This window comes from Artemia sp. Qi Xiang Cuo, chromosome 6 (assembly GCF_049724085.1).
Source record: "Artemia sp. Qi Xiang Cuo chromosome 6, ASM4972408v1, whole genome shotgun sequence".
In the NCBI taxonomy this organism is placed as follows: Eukaryota; Metazoa; Arthropoda; class Branchiopoda; order Anostraca; family Artemiidae; genus Artemia; species Artemia sp. Qi Xiang Cuo.
Genome location: NC_142799.1, coordinates 33,043,563 through 33,068,551, shown reverse-complemented (window position 1 = coordinate 33,068,551; position 24,989 = coordinate 33,043,563). Strand labels below are relative to the sequence as shown.

General features: G+C 35.1%; 2 protein-coding genes across 3 annotated transcripts in view; one reads left to right on the top strand and one right to left on the bottom strand.

Annotated features, from left to right (window-relative positions):
- pen-2 (presenilin enhancer, gamma-secretase subunit) overlaps window positions 1-17,568 on the top strand; it is a 42,431-nt gene extending 24,863 nt beyond the window's left edge. Inside the window, exon 3 of the mRNA XM_089090660.1 lies at window positions 17,359-17,568. Within this exon, the coding sequence (XP_088946786.1) occupies window positions 17,359-17,498 (140 nt within the window). The 3' untranslated portion in view covers window positions 17,499-17,568. The remainder of the gene's footprint in view (window positions 1-17,358) is intronic.
- Window positions 17,569-21,317: 3,749 nt separating this feature from the next.
- MFS16 (major facilitator superfamily transporter 16) overlaps window positions 21,318-24,989 on the bottom strand; it is a 76,406-nt gene continuing 72,734 nt past the window's right edge. For both annotated transcript variants that reach the window (XM_089090657.1, XM_089090658.1), the window contains exons 11-12: window positions 24,589-24,686; window positions 21,318-21,974 (exon numbers count right to left, since the gene is read on the bottom strand). In XM_089090657.1, the coding sequence (XP_088946783.1) occupies window positions 21,891-21,974; window positions 24,589-24,686 (182 nt within the window). In that variant the 3' untranslated portion in view covers window positions 21,318-21,890. The remainder of the gene's footprint in view (window positions 21,975-24,588; window positions 24,687-24,989) is intronic.

The window sequence follows — 24,989 nt, the reverse complement described above, 5'->3', positions numbered from 1 at the left end:
ATTGTGATTATTTTACATGAAGATCAAAAGTTTCACTTTATTTATAATTTTTCTTAAATTCAGTTCTGATTTTTCTCAAAGAAATGAAAAATTTAAAGTTCTGTTCCAAATTTTTCATAGAAGATAGAAAAAGTTATACATTGATTGTGAATATTCAACATGAAGATAAGGATCTCCACTCTAATTCTGAGATCTCTAGAAGAAGTAAAGACTGTTCAAGTTCTCTTCGGAATATTCCTGAGTAAGAGTAAAAGTTTAGCTCATTTCTGAATTTCTTGACTGAAAATGAAAAAACTTTCCATTTTAATTCATAATTTCTAAAGGATAAACGAAAATTTTTTTTCAGTTCTAAGTTTTTCTGTAGAAGATAGGGAAAGTTATAATATGATTGGAATTATTTTCCAGTGAAGATAAAAAGTTTCACTTTAATTCTAATTTTCTTAAATTCAGTTCCGATTTTTTGCAAAGAGATGAAAAATTTAAAGTTCTGTCCCAAATTTTTCATAGAAGATAGAAAAAGTTATACATTGATTTTGAATCTTCGACATGAAGATAAGGTGCATCACTTTAATTCTGAGTTTTCTCGAAGAAGTGGAAAATGTTCAAGTTCTCTTCTGAATTTTCTTAAAGAAGATAAAAAAGTTAGCTCAATTCTGAATTTTACCAATGAAAATGAAAAAAGCTTCCACTTCAGTTCTTAATTTCTCAGACATAAAAAATTCAAAGTTCCCTTCTAATTTTTCCAAGAAAATGAAAAGGTTCCACTTCAGTTCTGGTTTTTTCTCAAAGAGAGGAAAAATTTAAAGTTCTATTCTAATTTTAAATTAAATTTTATCTCCTTTGTCTTATGGATTTACCCCTCAAATTTTTAAATTAAAAAATTATGGACTCGTTTTATTATTAAAGACAATCGTTCAAACTCGTTCATCTAACCTCCAAAACAATAGGGTAGGTTAGGTATAAATAAATATTAATAAATAAATAGAAACATTTCTACATGTTTAAGTTAGGTTAGGTTAGGATAACTTATCATGAGCGCTCATGATAAGTTAACCTAACCTTTTCTGGCAGTATGGTTAGGTTAGGTTAGGCTAGATTAAGTTAGGTTAGATTAGGTTAGGTTAAGTTAGGTTAGGTTAGCCTATGTACGCTTCACTTAGGTTAGCTTAGGTTAGGTGAGAGACAGGCAAAAAGTTAGGTGTATTATTAGGTTAGGTTAGGTTAAGTTAGGTTAGGTTAGGCTAGGTACTGCTAGCTAGGGCCTACGTACGCGCGTGTACGTAGGCTGACCTAGCCTAACCTAACCTAACCTAATCTAACCTAACCTAACCTAATCATACACCTAACTTTTTGCCTGTCTCTCACCTAACCTAAGCTAACCTAAGTGCTAAGAACTTCAAATTTTTCATCTCTTTGCAAAAAATCGGAACTGAATTTAAGAAAATTAGAATTAAAGTGAAACTTTTTATCTTCACTGGAAAATAATCGCAATCATAGTATAACTTTTCCTATCTTCTACAGAAAAATTTAGAACTGAACTTGAAATTTTTGTTATCTTTGAGAAATTATGAACTGAAGTGGAAGGTTTTTTCATTTTCATTGGTAAAATTCAGAATTGAGCTAACTTTTTTCTCTTCTTTAAGAAAATTTAAAAGAGAAATTGAACATTTTGCCCTTCTTCGAGAAAGCTCTGAATTAAAGTGGAGTTTCTTATCTTCATGTTGAATATTCACAATCAATGCATAACTTTTTCTATCTTTTATGAAAAATTTTGAATAGAACTTTAAATTTTTCATTTCTTTGAGAAAAATCAGAACTGAATTAACGAAAAATTATAAATAACCTGAAAATTTTGATCTTCATGGAAAATAATCACAATCATAGTATTACTTTTTCTTTATTTCATCTAAAAAATTAGAATAGAACTTTATATTTCTTTATTTCATTGTGGAACTTAAAACTGAAGTGGAAGATATTTATTTTCTCTGGAGAAATTAGAATTGAAGTGTGTTCTTTGGTAAAGTTCAGAAGCGAACTTGAACATTTGTTTACTTCGTTGAGAAAATTTTAAATTGAAGTACAACTTTTAATCTTCCGCGAAAATATCCACAAGTATGTTATTACTTTTTCTATCATCCACTGAAAAATTTAGAATTGAACTTTAAATTTCTTTATGTCTTTGTGAAATAAAGAACTTAAATGGAAGATTTTTATTTTCTCTGGTGAAATTAGAATTGAATTGTGTTCTTTAGTAAAATTCAGAAGAGAACTTGAACTTTTCTTCACTTCGTTGAGAAAATTGTAAATTGAACTAGATCTTTTTATCGTCCAGAAAAATATTCACAAGTATGGTATTACTCTTTCTATCTTCCACCGAAAAATTTAGAATTGAACTTTAAATGTCTCTATGTCTATGTGAAATAAAGAACTTAAGTGGAAGATTTTTATTTTCTCTGGAGAACTTAGAATTAAATTGTGTTCTTTGGTAAAATTCTGAAGAGAACTAGAACTTTTTTATCTTCTGTGAAAAATTTGGAACAGTATTTTAAATTTTTCATCTTTTCGAGAAAATATTCACAAGTATGGTATTACTTTTTCTATCTTCCACGGAAAAATTTAGAATTGAACTTTAAATTTCTTTATGTCTTTGTGAAATAAAGAACTTAAGTGGAAGATTTTTATTTTCTCTGGATAAATTAGAATTGAATTGTGTTCTTTGCTAAAATTCAGTAGGGAACTTGAACTTTTCTTCACTTCGTTGAGAAAATTTAAAATTGAACTAGAATTTTTTATCTTCCGTGAAAATATTCACAAGTATGGTATTACTTTTTCTATCTTCCACCGAAAAATTTAGAATAGAACTTTAAATTTCTTTATGTCCTTGTGATATAATGAAATGAAGTGGAAGATTTTTGTTTTCTCTGGAGAAATTAGAATTTAAATGTGTTCTTTGGTAAAATTCAGAAGAGAACTTGAACTTTTCTATCTTCTATGAAAAAATTTGGAATAGTATTTTAAATTTTTCATCTCTTCGAGACAGATCTGAACTAAAGTGGAAAATTTTTATATTATTTGTAAAAATAGAAATGATCAATGACTAATTTCTTTTGCATTGAGAAAATTCAGAAGAGACCTTGAACTTTCCTTGACTTCGTTGAGAAAATTTTAAATTGAACTTTAAATTTTTTCATCTCTTTGAGACAGGTCGGAACTGAATTTAAGAAAATTTAGAATTAAAGTGAAACTTTCTATCTTCATAGAAAATAATCACTATAATAGTATAACTTTTCCTATCTTCTATGGAAAAATTAGAACTGAACTTTAAATTTTTTATGTCTTGGTGAACTTAAAACTGACGTGGAAGCTTCACCTACGAAATACTAAGAAACCCTAGCTCAGAAAAGCCTGAAATATCCAACTACTCATCCCAAACTAGAAGTTTCAGACAACAAACACCTATGAGGGACTAAGAATCCTAGCTCTCAAAAGTCCAAAATGCAAACTACACCTCCCAAATCATAATTTTCTGAAAGCACACAACTATGAAAGGCTAAGGAATCTAGCTCAGAAAAGTCAAAAATAGCAAACCACTCATTCCCAAATCATAGGTTTCAGTCAACACACACCTACGAAAGGCTAAGAAATCCAGCTCAGAAAAGTAAAAAAATAGAAACCCACACATCCCAAATCATAGGTTTCAGACACCAAATACCTACGAAAGACTAAAAAATCTGGTTATGAAAAGTCGGAAATATCAAATTGCATACCTCAAATCAAAAGTTTCAGACAACACATATCTATGAAATAGTAAGAAACCTTAGCTCAGAAAAGCTTGAAATAGCAAACTACTCATCCCAAACTATAGGTTTTAGACACCAAACACCTATGAGGGACTAAGAATACGAGCTCTGAAAAGTCCATACAGCAAACTACACCTCCCAAATCATAATTTTCTGACAGCACGCACCTATGAACTGCTAAAAAACCTAGCTCAGAAAAGTCAAAAATAGCAAATTAACCATCCCAAATCATAGGTTTCAGGCAACACACACCTATGAAAGGCTAAGAAATCCAGCTCAGAAAAGTCAAAAATAGCAACCCACCCATCCCAAATCATTGGTCTCAGACAACACACATCAACAAAAGACTAAGAAATCTAGCTTAGAAAAGCCCGAAATAGTAATTTACATATCCCAAATTATAAGTTTCAGACAACATTCACCTACGAAATACTATGAAACCTCTCGCAATAACGAACCAAACCAGATTATACCCACTTAACCAGATCAAAAAATGGCGGTCACACTAACTTGATTAGTAACTGGATTCAGATATAGTACGAATGGACTTTCAGTCCTACATTCACGGGTTTCTGCAAAGTGCTATGGGCTTCATTGAAAAAATACCAGTTAAAAAAAAAAAAAAATAAATAAACATGTATCCAGCATAGTCCTATGGCAGTACGCAAATAACATAGAAATTCATATGGCAGCAAGCAAATAGCATAGTCCTATGGCAGTAAGCAAATAACATAGAAATTCCTATGGCAGCAAGCAAAAAGCATAGTCCTATGGCAGCAAGCAAATAACATAGAAATTCCTATGGCAGCAAGCAAATAGCATAGTCCTATGGCAGTACGCAAATAACATAGAAATTCCTATGGCAGCAAGCAAAAAGCATAGTCCTATGGCAGCAAGCAAATAACATAGAAATTCCTATGGCAGCAAGCAAATAGCATAGTCCTATGGCAGTACGCAAATAACATAGAAATTCCTATGGCAGCAAGCAAATAGCATAGTCCTATGGCGGTACGCAAATAACATAGAAATTCCTATGGCAGCAAGCAAATAGCATAGTCCTATGGCAGCAAGCAAATAACATAGAAATTCCTATGGCAGCAAGCAAATAGCCTAGTCCTATGGCAGTACGCAAATAACATAGAAATTCCTATGGCAACAAGCAAATAGCATAGTCCTATGGCAGCAAGCAAATAATATAGAAATTCCTATGGCAGCAAGCAAATAGCATAGTCCTATGGCAGCAAGCAAATAACATAGAAATTCCTATGGCAGCAAGCAAATAGCATAGTCCTATAGCAGTACGCAAATAACATAGAAATTCCTATGGCAGCAAGCAAATAGCATAGTCCTATGGCAGCAAGCAAATAACATAGAAATTCTAATGGCAGCAAGCAAATAGCATAGTCCTATGGCAGTACGCAAATAACATAGAAATTCCTATGGCAGCAAGCAAAAAGCATAGTCCTATGGCAGCAAGCAAATAACATAGAAATTCCTATGGCAGCAAGCAAATAGCATAGTCCTATGGCAGTACGCAAATAACATAGAAATTCCTATGGCAGCAAGCAAATAGCATAGTCCTATGGCAGCAAGCAAATAACATAGAAATTCCTAGTTGTTTTCAAAAGTTAATAATATATATGATGTACTATAAACAATGTCTTAAAACATAATGAAAATTGGGATGCAGTGTACGGACATTATATCGTTTTTTTTTTAATTGAGTACATTATACCTTGGCATGTTTTTTTTAAAAAACCAACCAATCAACTTATTATATTGGACTAACCACCAAGCTTTCTCTAATCGACTGACACACAAAAAATGAATGTCATAATGCTTGTGAAAGTGAATGTATTCGTGAAATCTTATATACTCTTTGGTAGGGCAAGTAGAGTTGATAGTAATAGGTAAATGGCCCTGGTAACCCAATTACTTGAAAATACACACACATATCAACGCCTGAGGCTTGTGAAAGTGCATGTGTTCGTGAAATCTTATATGCTCTTCGGTAGGGCAAGTAGAGTTCATAGTAATAGGTAAATGGCCCTGGTAACCCAATTACTTGAAAATACACACACATATCAACGCCTCAGGCTTGTGAAAGTGCAAGTGTTCGTGAAATCTTATATGCTCTTAGGTAGGGCAAGTAGAGTTCATAGTAATAGGTAAATGGCCCTGGTAACCCAATTACTTGAAAATACACACACATATCAACGCCTCAGGCTTGTGAAAGTGCATGTGTTCGTGAAATCTTATATGCTCTTACTACTTACGTTAGCTAATAGTAACTAAAATAAGATTATAATTTAAGACTTAAACCAAGAATTTGTTTGCTTTGGTATAAAATACTGGGCAATGGTGAGATTCGAATAACTCATTAGCAACCATAAATGTATCAATGCCTAACCTGCTGAAACATCAAAATTATGCATTGCCATAATCATCGCTTTTATCTTTAGTTTCAAGTCATAGTGTAGCAAATCAACCATTAAGCAGAGATGAAAAATGTTCGTTCCACCTTGAAAGGTTGGACACAATGTTTTCAAGGAGCGTCCTCCATTAAAAATAATAGAGAAGAAAAAGTTAATTGGGTGCGTTCTATTCTTTCAAGTTGGCAGAATACTAAAGTTTCATATTTATCAGCCATTTTTGTTCTGATATGGGCATCATGTTTTTGTCCAACACCGCCAGGATCTAGTGTCTGGAAAACTTCTTCGTATTCTTCCCTGTTTTCTATTATTTTTTTCTTTTTAATTTCTTTTTCAAAGGTCCAAAACTTTTTTGCCATCAGTATTTTTGATATCCGTCCGAACAGAAGTTTGCTTTAAAAAATACTTCAAAATCTTTAAGTAGCCCAAATTAACAGCAAAATGTACCGGGCTATTTTTGTTTTCACTGCCTATTAGGCTTTGCGAATTGATATCTGCCCCTTTTTCTACAGCATTCTTGACCATTATCAGTTTAGTATCTTTTGATACTCGCAACTTCGCAGATAAAGCCTCAAATAGCTCGGCTTCTTGTTTGAATAACGAAGAAAACCCATTGGCTTAAAAAACACGAAAAGTTGCTTGAACTACAATATTCTACATCGACGGCATCTTTTTTTTCCTTTTTTTTCATCCGCAACTAGCGGGGCACCGGAACATCATAGAGAGCTGTTTAAAGGCTCATTCTAAACAAAATTGACGTATTTAAAAACCTTTAATTAATGACAAGAATAGTTTATTATAGAATCAATTTTTTACGAAAAAACTGTATTTTCATTAACAAGGTTGATGAATGACGTCTTAATCTTAGGTTGTAACCACATATGGCGCAAAAGTAAATGCAATACTATGATGTTAGCTATAATGACATCAGTATATTTCAATTTATTTTTCAGTTCAGAATCGATAAAGTTATTGTGCAAACTGCAAAAATATTTATGGTGTCAGAACATTTTGAAATAGTTCGTGGTAACGAACTGTAAGTAGGGAGTGACCAGGCTCAATTGTAACCGCAAACTCTAAAAAACGGAATTTTGATAACAATAGATGCATCAGAAGATTTATAATTTTATGCTGATTTCAAATATATAACTTTCATCGAGTTTAGTCTTACCCATTCAAAGTTACGAGCCTGAGAAAATTTGCCTTATTTTGGAAAAAGGAAGAAACAACCCCTAAAAACCGTAGAACCTTAATGAAAATCACACCATCAGATTCAACGTATCAGAGAGCCCTACTGTAGGGGTTTCAAGCTCCTACCTGCAAAAATGTGGAATTTTGTATTTTTTGCCAGAAGAAAGATCACGGATGCGTGTTTATTTGTTTTTTCCCCCAGGGGTGATCGTACCGACCCAGCGGTCCTAGAATATCGCGGGAGGGCTCATTTGAATGGAAATTAAAAGTTCTAGTGCCCTTTTTAAGTCACCAAAATAAATGGAGGGCAACTAGGCCCCCACTCACGCTTTTTTCCCTAAAGTAACCTGATCAAAATTTTGAGATAGCCATTTTGTTCAGCATGGTCGAAAAGATAATAGCTATGTCTTTGAGGATGATTTAATCGCCCACAGGCCCCGGGGGAAGGGCTGCAAGCTATTAACTTTGCCCAATGTTTACATATAGTATTGGTTATTGGGAAGTGTACAGACGTTTTCAGGGGGGGATTTTTTTCTGGTAGTGGGGGTTGGGTTGGGTGTTACGTGGGGGGATCTTTCCTTGGAGGAAGTTTTCATGGGGGAAGGGACATTGCTATGAAGGGGGCACCGGATTTCCCAGCATTATTTAAAAAAACGATCAGAAATTAAATAAAACAAACAAGTTTTTCAACTGGAAGTAAGGAACAACGTCAAAACTTAAAACGAACAGAAATTATTACGTATATGATTGGGCTTGCCCCCTAGTCAATAACTCGCTCTTTACGCTCAAGTTTTTTTTTTTAGTCGTTTCATAAGAGCTATTTACTCTAATTAACGGCCTTTGTGATTAAGGGGTCATTCTTAAAGAATTGGAACAAGATTCGAACTTTAGCGTAAAGAGCGAAGTATTGACTAGGGGGCGAACCCCTCTAATATATGTAATAAAAATATACGAATATAGAAGTTCGTTACGTAAGTTAATTCGTAATTTACGTTCGTAAGTTAAATAAAATTAAACAACTTTCGAGAAAGCCATTTAATTAAAAAAGTAAAATTAATATGCCAAATTCGTTTCAATTATTCATGTACAGTGAGCCAAAAGCATTAATTCAAAGACGTTAAGAAATTAAATAAAAAAATAAGTTTTTTTTTTAACTGAATGTAATTAGAGACATTAAAACTTAAAATGAAGAGAAATTATTCCGTATATGAAAGGGGCTGTCCCATCCTCAACGCCTTGCTCTTTACGCTAAAGGTTGACTCTTTCTCACAACTCTATTTTTTAAAACCATAAAAAACTTTAGCGTAAAGAGCGAGGCGTTGAGAGGGGACAACCCCTTTCATATACGGAATAATTTCTGTTCGTTTTAAGTTTTAACGTCGCTTCTTACTTTCCGTTAAAAAAACTTGTTTTTTTTTAAATTTCTGAACGTTTTTGAATTAATGCAGGTTTTGATTTTGGCTCACCGTACATGAATTTTGCTCACCGTTCCTCATGCTTGCGAGGAAGCCTTTCCGTTGGTGGCTCATTAGGATTTTTTTTTTTTCAAAAATCCGGTATTTTTTCAAACTTGTAGTTTTTGATAAGTAACTTTAAATTTAAGGAATTTTATATGTTTGAAATCAAACAGTTCTATGGTTACGATCCTGAGGAAATTTGCTCATTTTGAAAAAGGGGGGAAACTCCCCTGAAACATCTACTGATCTTATTGAAAATCACACTATCAGATTCAGCATACAAAGGAACCCTACTGTAGAGGTTTCAAGCTCCTATTTGCAAAAATGTGGAATTTTGCATTTCTTGTCAGAAGAAGATCGCAGATGCGTGTTTAATTTTTTTTTTTCAGGGGTGATAAAATCGGACCAATGATCGTAGAAGAGCGGGAGAGGGCTCATTTGATCGAAAATAAAAAGTTCTAATGCCCTTTTGAAGTGACCAAAAATATTGTTGGGCAGCTAGCCCACCTCCATGCTCATTTTCCCCCCAAAGTCACCCAATCAGAATTTTGAGATAGCCATAGACATGAGGATCCTCGATTATTTTCTCATTTCTATGGATTACTCTGGAACAGAAATCAAGTAAATACTACTATACCCTGGTCCACTCTGTCTTCTTCTGTCGCTCGTCCAATTAGAATTATTTTTTTTTTATGAAATTAAGGCACTGAACCCCATCTACTACAGATGCACGAGGCACATGTTCAGACTGAATCTCCACGACCGAGTCTGACATGAAACAAAAAACAATGATGTCGGCTTAAAAAGAGCCTTGAAACCATCGTTTGCTTTTTCTCCTTTCTTGGTTCGGCTATGCATGTTGCTAACCTGACGACCCCTTTGTAAGGGTACTACCGCAAACCACTGGACTCCTGGCTAAAAAAAAACCTTTGGAGGGTTTCAAAATCATTGTTGACCATGAAACTTCTCTTGGGTCTAAATTGGTACCTGTTGGAGTTCCACCTCTTGTTCTTTTTCTTTTCAGATAAAAAACCCGTTTTCTTTTCTGTAATTACATTTGTTTCGATTTGCCTATAATATAATTTTCAATCATAAGTTGAACTCTCGTCGTCAAGGTAACCATTTTGAAAGAGAAAATAAGTTGACTGGATTATAATTCGGTATGAGTCATCACATGGGCTTGCTCGATCTCAAGCCATTGATTCTTAAAATATGCGTTGGGCAAATTCAATTGAGGGACTTGATACATTAGATTGGTCCACGTCACACTGAGCCACACCACAAGTGCCAAGATTCTCTCCTGTGGTAAAATATAACAAGTTAGTCTGTATTGAGAAGTGATATATGTGTTTTGTTCACTTTTTGGAAGAATACAAGTAAGCTATTTTCTACAGCCGTGTAGACTATTTTCCCAGGAACCCAGACAGGGTAGGAAAAGAGTTGCGAGACATATCGTCATTTATTATATCGACAGGGGGTCCGTTTACCCTCCAAGGAGATAGCTAGACATGTTAGTGGTGACCCAGGTTGGGGCTCCCTTGGCCTAGAGTTCGGCCGTTTGACCGTTTGATCATGTTATCATACCGTGGAGCAGGGTATACCGTAATAGGGTATTAACATACTCTGTATTTACGGAACAGAAGTGGTAACCGCTGGGATTCCATTACAATATTTGGTGCCAGCAACGCTTCCCCTCCAGTAAGTGGTGTAGCACCATTTCTGCGCCAATTACTGGTGGCAGCCGTGGCTACAAGTACGAACAGTGATGCTAGCGTTGGTACAAATACGAACAGTGGTGGCAGCAACAAAGGTCCTATCGGTAAAACTGATAGTAAAAGAATCCGTGTTTCCGAAAAGACGATTTAATTTAGCCTACAAAGTAGCCTATTGGGATTACATATAAAAAAAATCCCTGAAAAAAATACGCAATCAGTTAATAATATTACGAAGGTTTAAATGGGCAATGCCTAGTTAGACAAAAAAAAAATATGAATCAATATATCACGCGACTAATTAGCTTGTGAAATAGATAGAAAAGAAAAAGAGAATAGCTAGAGAGCGAAAGGAAGAGGAAGAAAGAGAGATATAGAATTGCTAAAGAAATAAAGGAGGAGGCAGATAGATAGGAAAGAAGACAACTGTTGCAAATAATTGCAGGGAGAAATTCCCAAGAGCCTCTAAGATCGCCTGCAGTAAATTTATGAAGATGTACATTTGTACCTCTACAACTTTGAAAAAACTGCGGAATTAAACGGATGGCCGAGAGAAATTTGAGTGACAACAATCCAGCCCGTCCTTAACCACAAAAAAGAAATTGCATATAAAGTATTACCAATGTACGACTCAAAAGATTTTGAAAGGTTAAAACATACCATTTTTGAAAGGTTTCAAATATCTCCCGAGCACTTCCAAAGAAAGTTTAGAAGCGAAAGGAAACGAGACAATGAAACATACAAAGAATAGCCTATGGGTACAAATTGAAAGATATGTGTTTAAAATGGCTGGAGCTAGAGAATTATAGAATGTTAGAAGACCCAAAGGAGAGAAAAGAAAAGATAATGGAAGTAATAGATAAAACAGTGATGGAACAATTTTTAGAAAATACCTATCTAAATATGAGAATGTACTTAAAAGAGAAAAATTCACAAACAGTTGAAGAAATGTCCGAATTGGCAGATAGGCACACTGAAATTAGGAAGGAGGCATTTCCGCCAAGAGCAAGGCTAGGAGACAGTGGTAGGAACGAATACCCGTACACAGAAAATAAAAATAATGTTAGCCAAACATGGCAAAAGCAAACACAATTAACGTGCTACCATTGCAACTCCGTCGGCCACTATAGCACCAACTGCCCAAATAAAGACGTTAGAAAATATGGCCAAAAACAGGAACAGTATGATATTACCTGTTTTAACTGTAATAAACGCGGACGTTATGCCACAAATTGCCGTAGCGCAAATAAAACCATGATAATAACTTCAAAACAAGGGACGATGGCTCCAAGGGAAAAACAGGACATTCTAAGAAACGATCAACATCACAACGATCGATCCCGGGAGAATGAGAAATAGTTTCAGACGTATAAGAGGACTGCATGACTTAGAAGCCCCGAAAATAACAAAATTGGTGCATTTGCGATACGAAATAAAGTATGTGGAGAATTGAACAGTAAATAAGTGGAAATAGCTATTGATTCTTACAGTGACAAAACTTATGCATGGAAAGATTTATAGAGAAAGCTGAAATAAGCTATGAGTATAAATTAGTAGCGCTAAGCTACTATGGAGCAAAACATAAATGTCCGACGGCTCAGGTCATAATAGAGCTCGTCAGTAAAGAAGGAAATACGGTTAAAAAGGAATTAAAAGTAGGTGTTGTACCTACTCTTAGAGTAGACGTTTTACTAGGGGGAGACTACGACAATATCGGAAACCTTCTTGCACTAAAAGCAACCTCCATGCCTAAAAAAGCAAATGCGGTGACACGAGACCAAGAAAAAAAGAAAAGGGAGGCTAAGCCGCCCATTTTTGGAAATGGTGACCAAAATTTACGACACCAATTTCAATTTAACGACGAGATGTTTATAAAGAATGCAAAATTAAGAAACCTAAAAGCCAAAAAAGGGCAGACAAAAAGGAATAGAACCAGAAACAAGAAGAATTTTTGACCATAGGAAAAACAACAAAGATAGCCAAAGATGAACTAGCCGGAATGCTCGGGGTAACCTCCAAAAAATTCGTGGAATTGCAAACAAATGATAGAGACCACAGAAAAATAAAACTGACACTAAGGAATAGAAAGCATCCGCAATCTAAATAGTTTTTCAGTAATGGAAAGGTACTTTACAAAATGGTGGAGACTGGGGAGAATCCTAGAAAATTACAACTTTTGGTACCGCTTTAATTGACAAATGTATTAAGAAAATTGGTTCCCTCCAGTAAAACGGGGGGACACATGTGATCCCACATAACAAAAAATATAATTGGGCAGCGTATTTGTTGGAAAGTAAGAAGACAATATATTTGCAACTTTTTTAAAATATGAAAATATTGCAAGTTAATGGCTTACAAAAAAAAACAAATGAAAAAGTTCCAAAGGAAAAAATGCCTATTTTTGGCAAACCGTTTGAGAGAATTTCAATGGACATTGTAGGTCCACTCCCGAAATCTAGCGCAGGAAACAGATTCATTCTAGTTATTAATTATCTGGCTACAAGATACCCAGAAGCTATCCCAATTCGAACAGTAAGATCACCAAAAATCGCAGAACAATCAGCGAAATATTTCTCACGTCACGGAATCCCAAAGGAAATTTATACGAAATCCTCGGCATTAAGCAAGTATTAACTACTCCGTTCCATCCTCAGGCAAATGGAGTGACAGAAAGATTTAACGGAACCCTAATTAGTATGTTGAGACGTTTTGTAAGAGATGATATAGATCAATGGGACAAAATGCTTCTTTGTGTCCTTTTTGTATACAGAGAAACTCCACACCCAGCTACAGGGTTCTCGTCAGTTGAATTACTATATGGGACAAACCCAAGGGGGGTATTAGATATTATAAAGGAATCATGGGGAAATGATGAGAAAAATGAAGAAACCGTGACAACACATTTAGCTATCGCTGTGAGAAAATTTGAATAAATACCATGAGCTTGTCATGTATGCGCGGGAAGAATGCGCTGACAAAACAAATATATGGTACGATAAATCCGCCCGAATGCGTGAATTCACGGAAGGAGATGAAGTCCTCATATTGCTACCAGATGGCAATAATAAATTGGAAGTAAGATGGGTAGGACCATTTAAGGTGATAAAGAAAATAAATTATGTAAATTATATGATACAATTAGATGGGGCAAGAAAAAGGAAGAAGTTTACCATATGAATTTACTGAGGAAATTTAATAAAGAGAATGAAAAGGGAAGCCACAAAGATCCACAGAAGCGCTGCCTCATGATTTTGACCTCAGAAAATGACGAGGAAAGTGCCACTTTGGATACAATAGACCCGGCGGAAACATATAAATGCAACTGACAGAGTTTCGTCAGAAACGCATCTGAGCCAAACTCAGAAATACCAATTAAATAAGTTATTTGCGGAATTTGCAGAAGTATTAACAGACCGAATCGGAAAAACGGACAATGTGGTACATAAAATGCCAGTAAAGTCAAGAAACTTCCGCGAATTCGCGAAACTTCCTTCGTAATATTATTAATTGATTCCGTATTTTTTTCCGCGATTTTTTATATATAATCCCAATAGGCTACTTTGTAGGCTAAATTAAATCGTCTTTTCGGAAACGCGGATTCTTTTACTATCAGCTTTACCGACAGGACCTTTGTTTCTGCCACCACTGTTCGTACTTGTACCAACACTGGTATCCCTGTTCGTACTTGCAGCCACGGCTGCCACCAGTTATTGGCGCAAAAATGGTGCTACACCACTTACTGGAGGGGAAGCCTTGCTGGCGCCAAATATTGTAATGGGATGCCCGCGGTTACCATTTCTGTTCCGTAAATACAGAGTACGTTAATACCCTATTATGGTATACCTTGCTCCAGGGTATGGTAACATGATCGAAAGGTCAAACGGCCAAACTCTAGGCCAAGGGTTCACCTAACCTGGATCAACAATAATATCTCTAGCTATCTCCTCGGAGGGTAAACGGACCCCCTGTCGATATAGTAAATGACGATATGTCTCGCAACTCTTTTCCTACCCTGTCTGGCTTCCTGGAAAAATAATCTACACGGCTATAGAAAATAGCTTACTTGTATTCTTCCAAAAAGTGAACAAAACACATATATCACTTCTCAATACAGACTAACTTGTTATATTTTACCACATAAGAGAATCTTGGCACTTGGGTTATGGTTCAGTTTGACGTGGGCCAATCTAATGTATCAAGTCCCTCAATTGAATTTGCCCTACGCATATTTTAAGAATCAATGGCTTGAGATCTAGCAAGCCCATGTGATGACTCATACCGAATTATAATCCAGTCAACTTATTTTCTCTTGCAAAATGGTTACCTTGACGACGAGAGCTTAACTTTCGATTGAAAATTATGTTTTAGGCAAATCCAAACAAATATAATTGCAGAAAAGAAAACGGGTCATTTATTTGAAAAGAAAAAGAACGAGGGATGGAACCCTAGCCCCTTTCCCCGAAAGATAAATGACCACCCACGCGCCATGCTGGTCCACCCTTACAACCATAAACACTGAACTGCAACTTCAACAAAATTCATTTGTCTTCTTTCTTCCACCAGTGCCTTTGCTTCCACCGCTTGGCTCTGGATCTGTCGTCATCCACACGTCTCCACTTTAGAACCACCATGGTCTCTATCGCTTGGCATCCGCATGAGGTTTTGAAAATTGAAGTACCCAAAATCGCCGAAAATAATCATGCTTAGCACTATTAACAAAAATTTGCCTCTTTGCATAATTGAAATCATGTATTGCCGAAAATTCAAAGGCCTTTGAAAACTATACGGGTACAGGGAAATCAGCTAAAAGTTTCAGCGAATCATTAATCAGTTCATTCTGGGATCCTTCCTCTGGGATAAATAGATGAAGAATAGACGTTGATGTCAACTGAAGATTAAATTTATGTACCGGATTGGGTTAGCCGAAAAAATTGTAACTACCAAAGAAAAGTAATAAGTGTGAACAGGGTTGCTGGATAAAAGTTTGGGTGAAATATGAAGTATCTCACAGAGAGTATCCCCCAAGGACTCTAGACCAGAGAGGCAAATTATCAGTAACAGGGTCACAACTTGGCGACCAGTCGTCCGTCGGACGGATCGTTAATCATTCAAGGTTCTCCAAAGGGCCTCTTCCTTCCCCTAAAAGAGATTAAATCTCCTTTAGAGTTGATAATACTAATCTTAAATTATTCCCCAAGCTTTATCAATCCAACCCGACAATCGACATCTCCCAACCTTTCCTCAACCCGTTGTAGGTCGTTTAATTCTATCTTGTGATCATCTTGTTTTATTCTCAATGGGTCTTGGACCTCTTTGTTCCCCCTATTATTTATTTATTTGTGTTAGCTAGATACAGCCCATCTAATTTTAAATTTTCAAACTATATATTTTTTTCACAATCAGGACATGCCGTCCGTATTCCCGTTATCTGTCCCCGGTCTTGACTTTATTTCGAAATCGTATTCTTGTAATCACAGGGCCCATCGTGCCAATCGTCGGTTATCTGGCTTCATTATATTTAGCAATCTCAATGGGTTGTGGCCCGTCATTATTTTAAATTTTCGTCCATATACATGATAGCCAAGTTTTTTGACCGCATATACTATTGCAAGACATTCTTTTTCAATTGTACTATAATTTAGTTCTGCTTTTGACAATTTTCTGGATATAAATTGATTCAACGTTCCCCATCCTCAAATTCTTGAAATAAAACTGCTCCTAATCCATAATCTGAACATTCAGTTTGCAGCACAAATGGCAAGGAAAAATCTGGATTCCTTAGTATTCTTTCGCTACAAAGAGTGGCTTTAAGTGTATCAAATGCATTTTGTTCAATTTCCGTCCATTTTAAGGGGTCTAAGACACCCTTTTTTGTTAACTCCGTCAAAGGTGTAACGTTATGTTTTCAAGAGGTATTGTCTAAAAGTAGTTTTAGGTACACATTTGGACAGCTTGATTTCAAACAATGAGCTGTGGCAGGAAATGTCCTTTTATTCCACTATCTACGACTATAAAAACTAAAGGTTAAAGACGGCGGGGTCACAATTTAAAAAGAATGATTGGTTGCCCGAAATTGTTCATTTTGGCAATCAAGCAGAGACCAAACGAAAAGCAGGTGGCTTTGAATGGAGCAGGAAGAGGTCATAAGAAAAGATTTAGAGGGAATAGATTTTCTTGGGAGGGAGTGAAGAACTGAACCAGGGTTGCCACCATGGTCAGATTCCTAAAGTGGTAAAATTGCCCAAATTTGCGTGCTACACAGTGTTTTCCGGTGCTATAGTCAAAACTTGACTGTAATAGCACTAAAATAGCACTTTCGTGCTACAGGTGGCCACCCTGCACTAAACAGATTGGTTTGTAGAGGGAGCCTGCGCAGCTGTGTTGGTCTCAAGTGAATTGGGGCTGCCATGATTTGTCAGTAGCCGTATGACCCTCACCGCACCTTGTAGAATGCAACTGTCTGCCACATACTAGTACTGGGAAGAGCTACCGATCTTCTTGCATCCTGAATAAAGTAAGTAAGTAGTATATATTCATATTGAAGAAGATTTCACCTTCCCCAATGTCGATCCAAAGCTATATCTACATGTAGAAACAATTGAGACTGAAAATACAAGCTCTCAGTAATTTAGGTGTTGGATCCAAAACCTAGTTCGGTCCATAAACCTCTCGTGAAAAATTAGTAAAATTTGATGACTAAAAATGCACATTTTGGTGTTTTGACGGCCTTGGTATTTGACATCTGATGTGATTTTATTTCTTTCAGATGTTATATACTCCTCAGTGGGCGCATTTGTTTGGACAGTGGCACTTATCACATGGACAGTTATATATCAACAGAATAGGGCTGCTTGGGGTGAGGTTGGTGACCAACTAAGCTTTGTCATTCCAAGAGGAATACCATAAGTGATTTTCGTTTTTGTTTTTTATCTGTAAACTAATTTTATATATTAAAGTATTATATCGGTTGCTATTTACTAAACGTATTTTCTTTTTTAGAAACTCAATAGTCACGATTCTAATTTTTACATCACACAAAATCGTCAGGCATTATGTTGTATACGTCGGTGTCGCCATACCATATGAACAACAAAAGTAAAAAACGCAAGTAAACTTCAAAAAAAAATTCTACGACAATATTGGATGTTGAAATAACAAATTTAATAGAACGCCGAAATCTTCCTTTGAATATGATGTGAATCTCTCTGTCAATTCCTTTTTGTTTTTTCGACACTGCAGGGATGTTACATTTGACCGACATTCATCTTAACGCAGATAATTGTGGTATTTATCTGTAATATTTGCAGAATGTCACCACAACGATGACAACCCATGTTACCAAAATTCCATAAGGCCATGCTGTTCTGTTTCTAGTTCGTTCCACCAAGATCCTGTATGAGTAATTACTTCCGGTTCCAGAAGACATTAACGGTGCTCGATCTAGAGTTCCCAATTAAGAATTCCAAAGAAGCTTATTTGTACACTTCAAAATGCACGTTTAATTCAAATTCTGCTCTGAAAAATTCTTGATAATAATTTATGCTTGGTTCTATCGCTCAACTGATCTTGAAAGTGGGCAAGCTTAAAAGAGTCAACCAGTGAGAAATGGGCAGATCATTTTTTTCTGTCCATTTTGCCTTAAACCGCGCATGTCATGTCCGGTGACCATCTTAGGTTGTTTTTTTTTTACAAGAGAATATAGTGACCAGATCTTGAAAGAAAACAGATGTTGCGTGAAGGCTTTGTCATCGATTTTTTAAAAAAATTTCAAAAATCACTAAGGCGATACATGGCAAAAAACCCCAGCTATGAATACAATAACAAACTATCAAATTTTTCGATTTGTAGTTGCTTGTTAAAAAAATGTTGTGTATTTGTATAATTTAACATACTTTGAGGCTGATTATGTTCTTATTATGCATTCTGGGCTATAATAGAAACTGGTCGTAAAATGTTAGTCTTGTTGCGTTTCAAACACAGTTTTGCTTTTAAAACTTTTAGAACGCTTAATTCATCTTTGATGAAGACTAATTTTTCTTAGTGTATATTGAATTGAATGGGCACTTCCTTCTATTTAAAAAAAGAAAAGAAAAAAGGAGTAAAGGTCAAAGTTCAAAATCAAAACGAAAAAAAAATTATTGGCATTAAGATTCACGAAAACAAAACGGAATCAACTTCAAAAAACGGTATACTCAAATTCGCATGACAAAAATATATTATAACAAGATAATTCAAATTTTACACCAAAACAATCTAAATTTTGTTCCTCGCTGTTCCAAGTCCAAAGCGTGTTCTAGAAAATGAGGTCTTTAGGATTATTTATGATTGTTCTAAAATTTATTGTATTCAAGATAAGATTAACTTCTATACAATTTATAAACTTTCATTAGAGAAATTGCGTTGTAATTATATTGACAAGGTTATTTTACATTGGCTGTAATAGCAAGAGACAGAAATTGAAAAAAAAAAAGATTGGGGCGCGTGGATCCTAAAATCGAAAAAAATGGGGTCCAAAATTTTCTAGGAAAAAAACATCAGTCTATACAATAAATAGGAAGCAAAACCAACAGAATTTCAGAATGTTTCATTGCACATCTTCCAGAAGCAAAAAAATGACGAGAAGTAAAATTTAGTGTTGTGTTCGTGCGTTTGGGGTGCCGAGATATAATCCATCTGTGTGTGTGAAGGGGAGGCATTCCCTAAATTATCGTTATCAGGACCAAGAGGTCGCCAGAAAATGTCCTGTGGAGGAAACAAGTACTACCAGAAGTTTTGTTTTAGCAAAATTTAAATGGAAGTTTTTTTCTGGTTTTCTCTTGCCCTTTTTCAATAACTCCTTGTTTCCCAGGTAGAAAAGAGACCCCATCCCCATGATCAGGACCCCTATCAGTACATATTATAAAAATCTCAACCACACTTGGCGGGAAGCAAGAACTAGTGTTTTAATTATGCCGATTGAGAATCAGAACTCGATCCGAGCTCTGTAAGGGAATGGATAAGAGGTAATGGGTTCTAAATTCTTGTCATCGAGACATCTATCAGAAGAAATAATCGAATCTTAAGCCAATTTGAATGTAAAAGTAAGTGTCCCATTGTATTTTTTTTAGTCTATATCTGATCTAATTTTTTTTTTTGGGGGGGGGGGGGAATAATTATCTTTTTTTTTATCACAGTATCTTGCAAAATACGTTGTCGGAACCCAATCAAACTTTGTGAGAAATTAAAGTAAGTGTTCAGATCGGGTCTTTTGGGTGTCCGGATACAATACATCCTCTGCGGGAGGAAGGTCCCCTGAATTCATGTCATCATGGCACCTAAATTGAAAATATGGTCGTGTTTGATGCTTGTGCTCGATCGAACCCCTGTGAGCGTTGGGCTAAATTCTTGCTATCCCCATGCGTAAGGGAGGCCTGTAGGATCATAATATCTTTTTTCTGTACTTAAAGGTGATCTGAACTGCATGTTCGATTATGGCTGTTTCCACCTGCAGCATCATTTTTTATGTTATGTTTCTCTTTTTTTTTTAAATAAAGCATTCTGTCTCTGTTGTAGAAATTTGAGTTTCTGTGGTCGATTATGCTCTGAATTCACTTGACATACCATCATAAGTTTTACTTATCCCCGAAAATAAAAAATATGCAAAGAACATTTTAGTCAAACATTTTAAGTCCAAAGAAAAGTGTGACAGGAAAACAGCGAAAAATTTAAAGATATTACAGTCAAATTTCTGTTGATTGTTTCCATATCTTTTTAATTTCTACTTAAATTTAACAATATTCACTCCAAAAATATCGTGTGGAGTAATAAGATGGGATGATATATTTTATTAAAAAGCCTCCGTAAGAGGAACACAAGAGAGACAAATAGCCTCCGTTCATATGTGGTACGCCAGCAAAAATACTGAGATCCACAGGCCAATAAAATGTATACCTTTGTCTTAGTACCATAGTCGTCAAAAAATGACCATACCTTTATTAAGTATAAACAAGCCTTCAGAAAAATATTCCCCTAATTACCTCCCCCTGCCCCCATACTCAAAGACACATAATTTAGAAAGGTTTTAGGGTTCAGTTGTTAGACATGAGTCGTGAAACATTCACATATTATAGCTATTTGAAATTTTTCCATATTAGCATTTTGCCGAAACTACTCTTCAAAAACTCCTATGATGTGGTACTTCTAAAGAAACGTAAATATTATTATCAGAAATGTAAGGAAAATCAAAGCATCAATTAGATTATTTTATTTGTAAAAATGAAATGCATATACAAAACAGAACAACCATAAAAACTAAAGATCACTAATGTATAATTGTTTTAAGCTCATTTCATAAAATGATCAAAATAGGAGAAAAATCCTACGATTTTCAAAATCGTAATTTAACGGCTTTTATAGAGAGCTCGTAATTCCTCGCAAGTGTCCTAGAAGGCACCACTTGGTTTAAAAAGTAAACAAGTAAAAAAAGCAGCAAAATTTGGGTTTTAGAAAAATGTCCTATAATAAAGAAGTCATGAATCTACCCCATTAATTTGACGTCTGCAAACTCAGAAATCCTGAAGAGGCCCGTAAAAAGTATCTATTAAAAAAAAAAAAAAAAAAAACGTTTATGAGCAGTTTTATTTTACCAAGATCAAGCTTTAATATGTAAAATCATTTCAAATTACTAATCTCAGGTAAAAAAAAAAATAATACACCACACATGAGCAAATTACGTGAATACAAAAGATTCAGGTAAATTTGTAATAACACCGGAAATTTTTACGAATTATAAAATCAATTCCTTAGACCTTACATGTACTTTAACAAAAAGGGTACGCTAAAGGATAGGTGCCACTTCAAACGGTTACTTATCCACTAAATTTTCAAAAAGTTGATTTAAGGCCCATTTTAATCATCCCAAGTTGAAAATGGCACAATAGCGTTTTTCGCTGGGCACCAATCATGTCTTAACCAATCAGGACTGTTGTCTGATTGGTTAAAAGTAATGGCACCTATACATAGATGTCTAGCACTCTTGAGAGTGTGAACGAAAATAAAAAGAAGAATAAATTATACAGTATAAACAACAAATTATCCTAAATTTCAGTAAACAGATGACTCTACTTTGAGTTAAAACAATTTACCTGTTTGAGTTTCAAACAGTCATAAGCACATATGATTAAAAAAAAAGTAAGGCACAAACATTTCCATTTAGAACACCAAAAAGTCCGTAAAGAAATTACTCGCATAAATAAAATATCATTCCAAGAGAGAAAAAAGGAACGAGCAAGAAAAATTGGACGTCTATGAGGAAGCACGTTAGACTTGGGATCTTCTAGTTCTTTTACTTTGTCGGGATAAAAACCAGCGCTCAATGTCATGCTTCACAACACGGGACAAAAACTGAAATTCAAATTAGCAGTATTAGAAGGAATAATAGAATATATTTGCTTGGAAAACTAGGCAACAGTTAACATAAGTACGTCAAATTTAACTGTAAAATACTAAAAACAAAGAATACATAACTGTTTTCATTCACTATTTTCATCAACTCAAAAATTATCTATTGAAAAATCACATAAATTGCCACCTATTAACTAACAAAAAGCCCTTATCAGTAGAAGAAGTCTTGATACTGATTTTGTTAAAGGCCTATCTATTGCGCAATAATTGTTCCATTACTCATGAATGTTTTCCTGAATATGAGTCTCAGAGCAGGACTTTTCCTCAATAAAGACTTAAGCGTTTAATGGCTCCACGTTTTAACGGTACTTTCAAAACCTTTTCTCGCTTCTATTTTATTTTTCTCGGCACGTTTAATTTTTCCCCTTTTTTAACATTTGAATTTTAAGAAAAAAAAAACTTTAAAAAGCAAGCGTTCATATATTTATAAATTATAATGACGATTAAAATAATCTAATATATGCCTAACCCAGGAGTACGGTATTAGGCTGCTATTTTTTATTTTATTTTTTGTAACGCGAAAGCTTTGGGTAGTCTAGCATAAGGGCCTGTCAAAAATCTCCAAGCAAATGGAATATACGGTCGTCTATTTGAGGTTCTTGCTAGTTTTCCAGGGACTCGCACTCTCCTTGTAGTCATCGATAGGTTTGCTTCCGGTGAGTATCAAAGAGTTCGTGGTAAAAAAAACTGTAAGCAAGGAGCGACGCGGCTCAATAGTAACCGAGATTCAAAAAACAGAATTTTAATTCAATAGACATATCAAAAGAATCGGCTTATGTTGATTTAGTGCTACTTATCAAAAGCTACGACCCTGAGAAAATTTGCCTAATTTTCAGAAAAGGATGGAAACATCCCAAAAAAAGGAAAAGAATCTTAATGAAAAATTACCCCATCAGAATATCAGAGAACCCTACTGTAGAGGTTTCAAGGTCCCATCTGCAAAAATGTAGAATTTGTATTTTTTGAACAAATTTAAACACGTTATTTTAAACACACACAGATGTGTTTTTTTTTTCAGGAGTCATTGTATCGAACCAATGATCCTAGAATATCAGGAGACGGCTCATTCGAACGAAAATTAAAAGTTTTAGGGTCGTTTTTAGTGACCAAAAAGATTGGAGGGCAACTAGCCCCCCTTCCACGCCCCTTTTCCCCCAAAGACGTCTGATCAGAATTTTTAGATGGTCATTTTGTTCTACATATCCAATAAATATGTCTTTGGCGATAACCCCACGGCCCCTGGGGAAATGTCTTTCTGTTATAAGATTTGTCAAGTTTTTTACGTATAGTATTTGTTATTGGATAGTATGCATAGATTTTTCTGGTGGAGGGGTTGAATTTTCTGCTAGGGGGATTTACCCAGGGAAGAACTTTCCATGGGGATCAAAGTTTTCGGGGCGGGGGGTGAACCTTTCAGGGGGAATTTCGCACAGAAGGAAATTACCAGAATTTCTATACGAAATTCTTTTATTTGTCTTACTTTCTCTTTGCCGACTCATTTTACATGTGGAGATGTTAAGGATAACTGTCCGGAATAAATTTTCACCCAGATTGAATTATCTAGGAGGATCTTTCCATAGGAGGAATTTTTCCTTTCAAAAGATCGACAGGGCAATTTTTCTTTAATTCTAGCCCACTAATATGTCAAAGAAAAATAGAAAAAGAAACGGTCATTGGAATTCTGAGCCCTTTTTTAGGACGGACTTGGGAAAATAGACAACTGTAAACATGTTTCTCTATTATTTGTCCGTTCATAAACAAAGGACAGAAAAACATTTACAAACAAAAAATGCGCTAATATTTTGATACGGAATACTTTACTAATAAGTTCGTGACTATACCAAGGAAAAATTTAAACTATATAAATACACCATATTTGCATTCGCTATCGAGTTCAAACATTAAACAGGCTAAAAGACTTTCTGTATCCGTTTTTTATATTTAATACACAATTTCTTTATATATTTATTTCGCATTTGAAATTTCTCAATCGTAAATCAGCACCGAAAACTATTAATCTTGTGTTGTTTTTGTTTTTTGGCGAAAAAGAACGATCCACCTAAAAGGATCATTTACTTTGGATAAGGAAAGTAGACTTAGAGAAATCACAATTACAAAAATCAAGTACGACACTGACTGCGCAAGATTAAAATGTTCTTTCATCTTTTCTCCCCTTTTTTGTCATGTGTTTGACAACATTTATATAAACTTTTACACGTTATCTAGTCGCAAACTATTTTCTTTAGTTTCTATAATTACACTAAGAAAGCCCATATCCTTGGGAGGATCTAGGTATATCATAGGAAAATCTTTTATGTTTTTGTATCTATTTAATATCTTTGATCTCTCGTTTTGAAAAAGATAGCTCCTCTCCCTTCCTAAAAGAAAATCCCGTGTACGTCCATGTACTTGAGCATAGACGTACACTTATTGTTAACACAACGCTCATTGTTAAACAAGTCAAATAATGGCATGTTATAGAAAAATATGTTTTATGAAAGAGGAATTTTTCTCCGATTATTAAAATATACCTTGTTTCTACTCTTAAACTTACCAAAAGAGCTAGAACATCCGAAACCATAAGCATATAGAAGACCCATTCCCATCCCAGCTCCGAAATTGGACCAGCAAGAAAGGGACCAACAGCTGCTCCTGTAAGAATAAGGTTGACCTTTAACAAAGGATATACAGAATTGCTAATTCAGTACCAAGTACTATTAATAGAATCCTTCAAGATTTTACATCGCCTCACTTTTCTTTCGAGTAAATAGGCACAAATGCTGACAACAATGGATGCTGAGAGGATCGGCTCCTCTTCTCTCTGAGCAAAAACCATGGAATCCTTCCAGCAAATTTGAGAAAGGCACGCTTAAAAAGTAGATATCCAGATATCAAGGCCTGCAGGAGAGCCTGCTTTGACTGTGTTTTGAATTTTCTCTTAACCTCTGGTCCCAC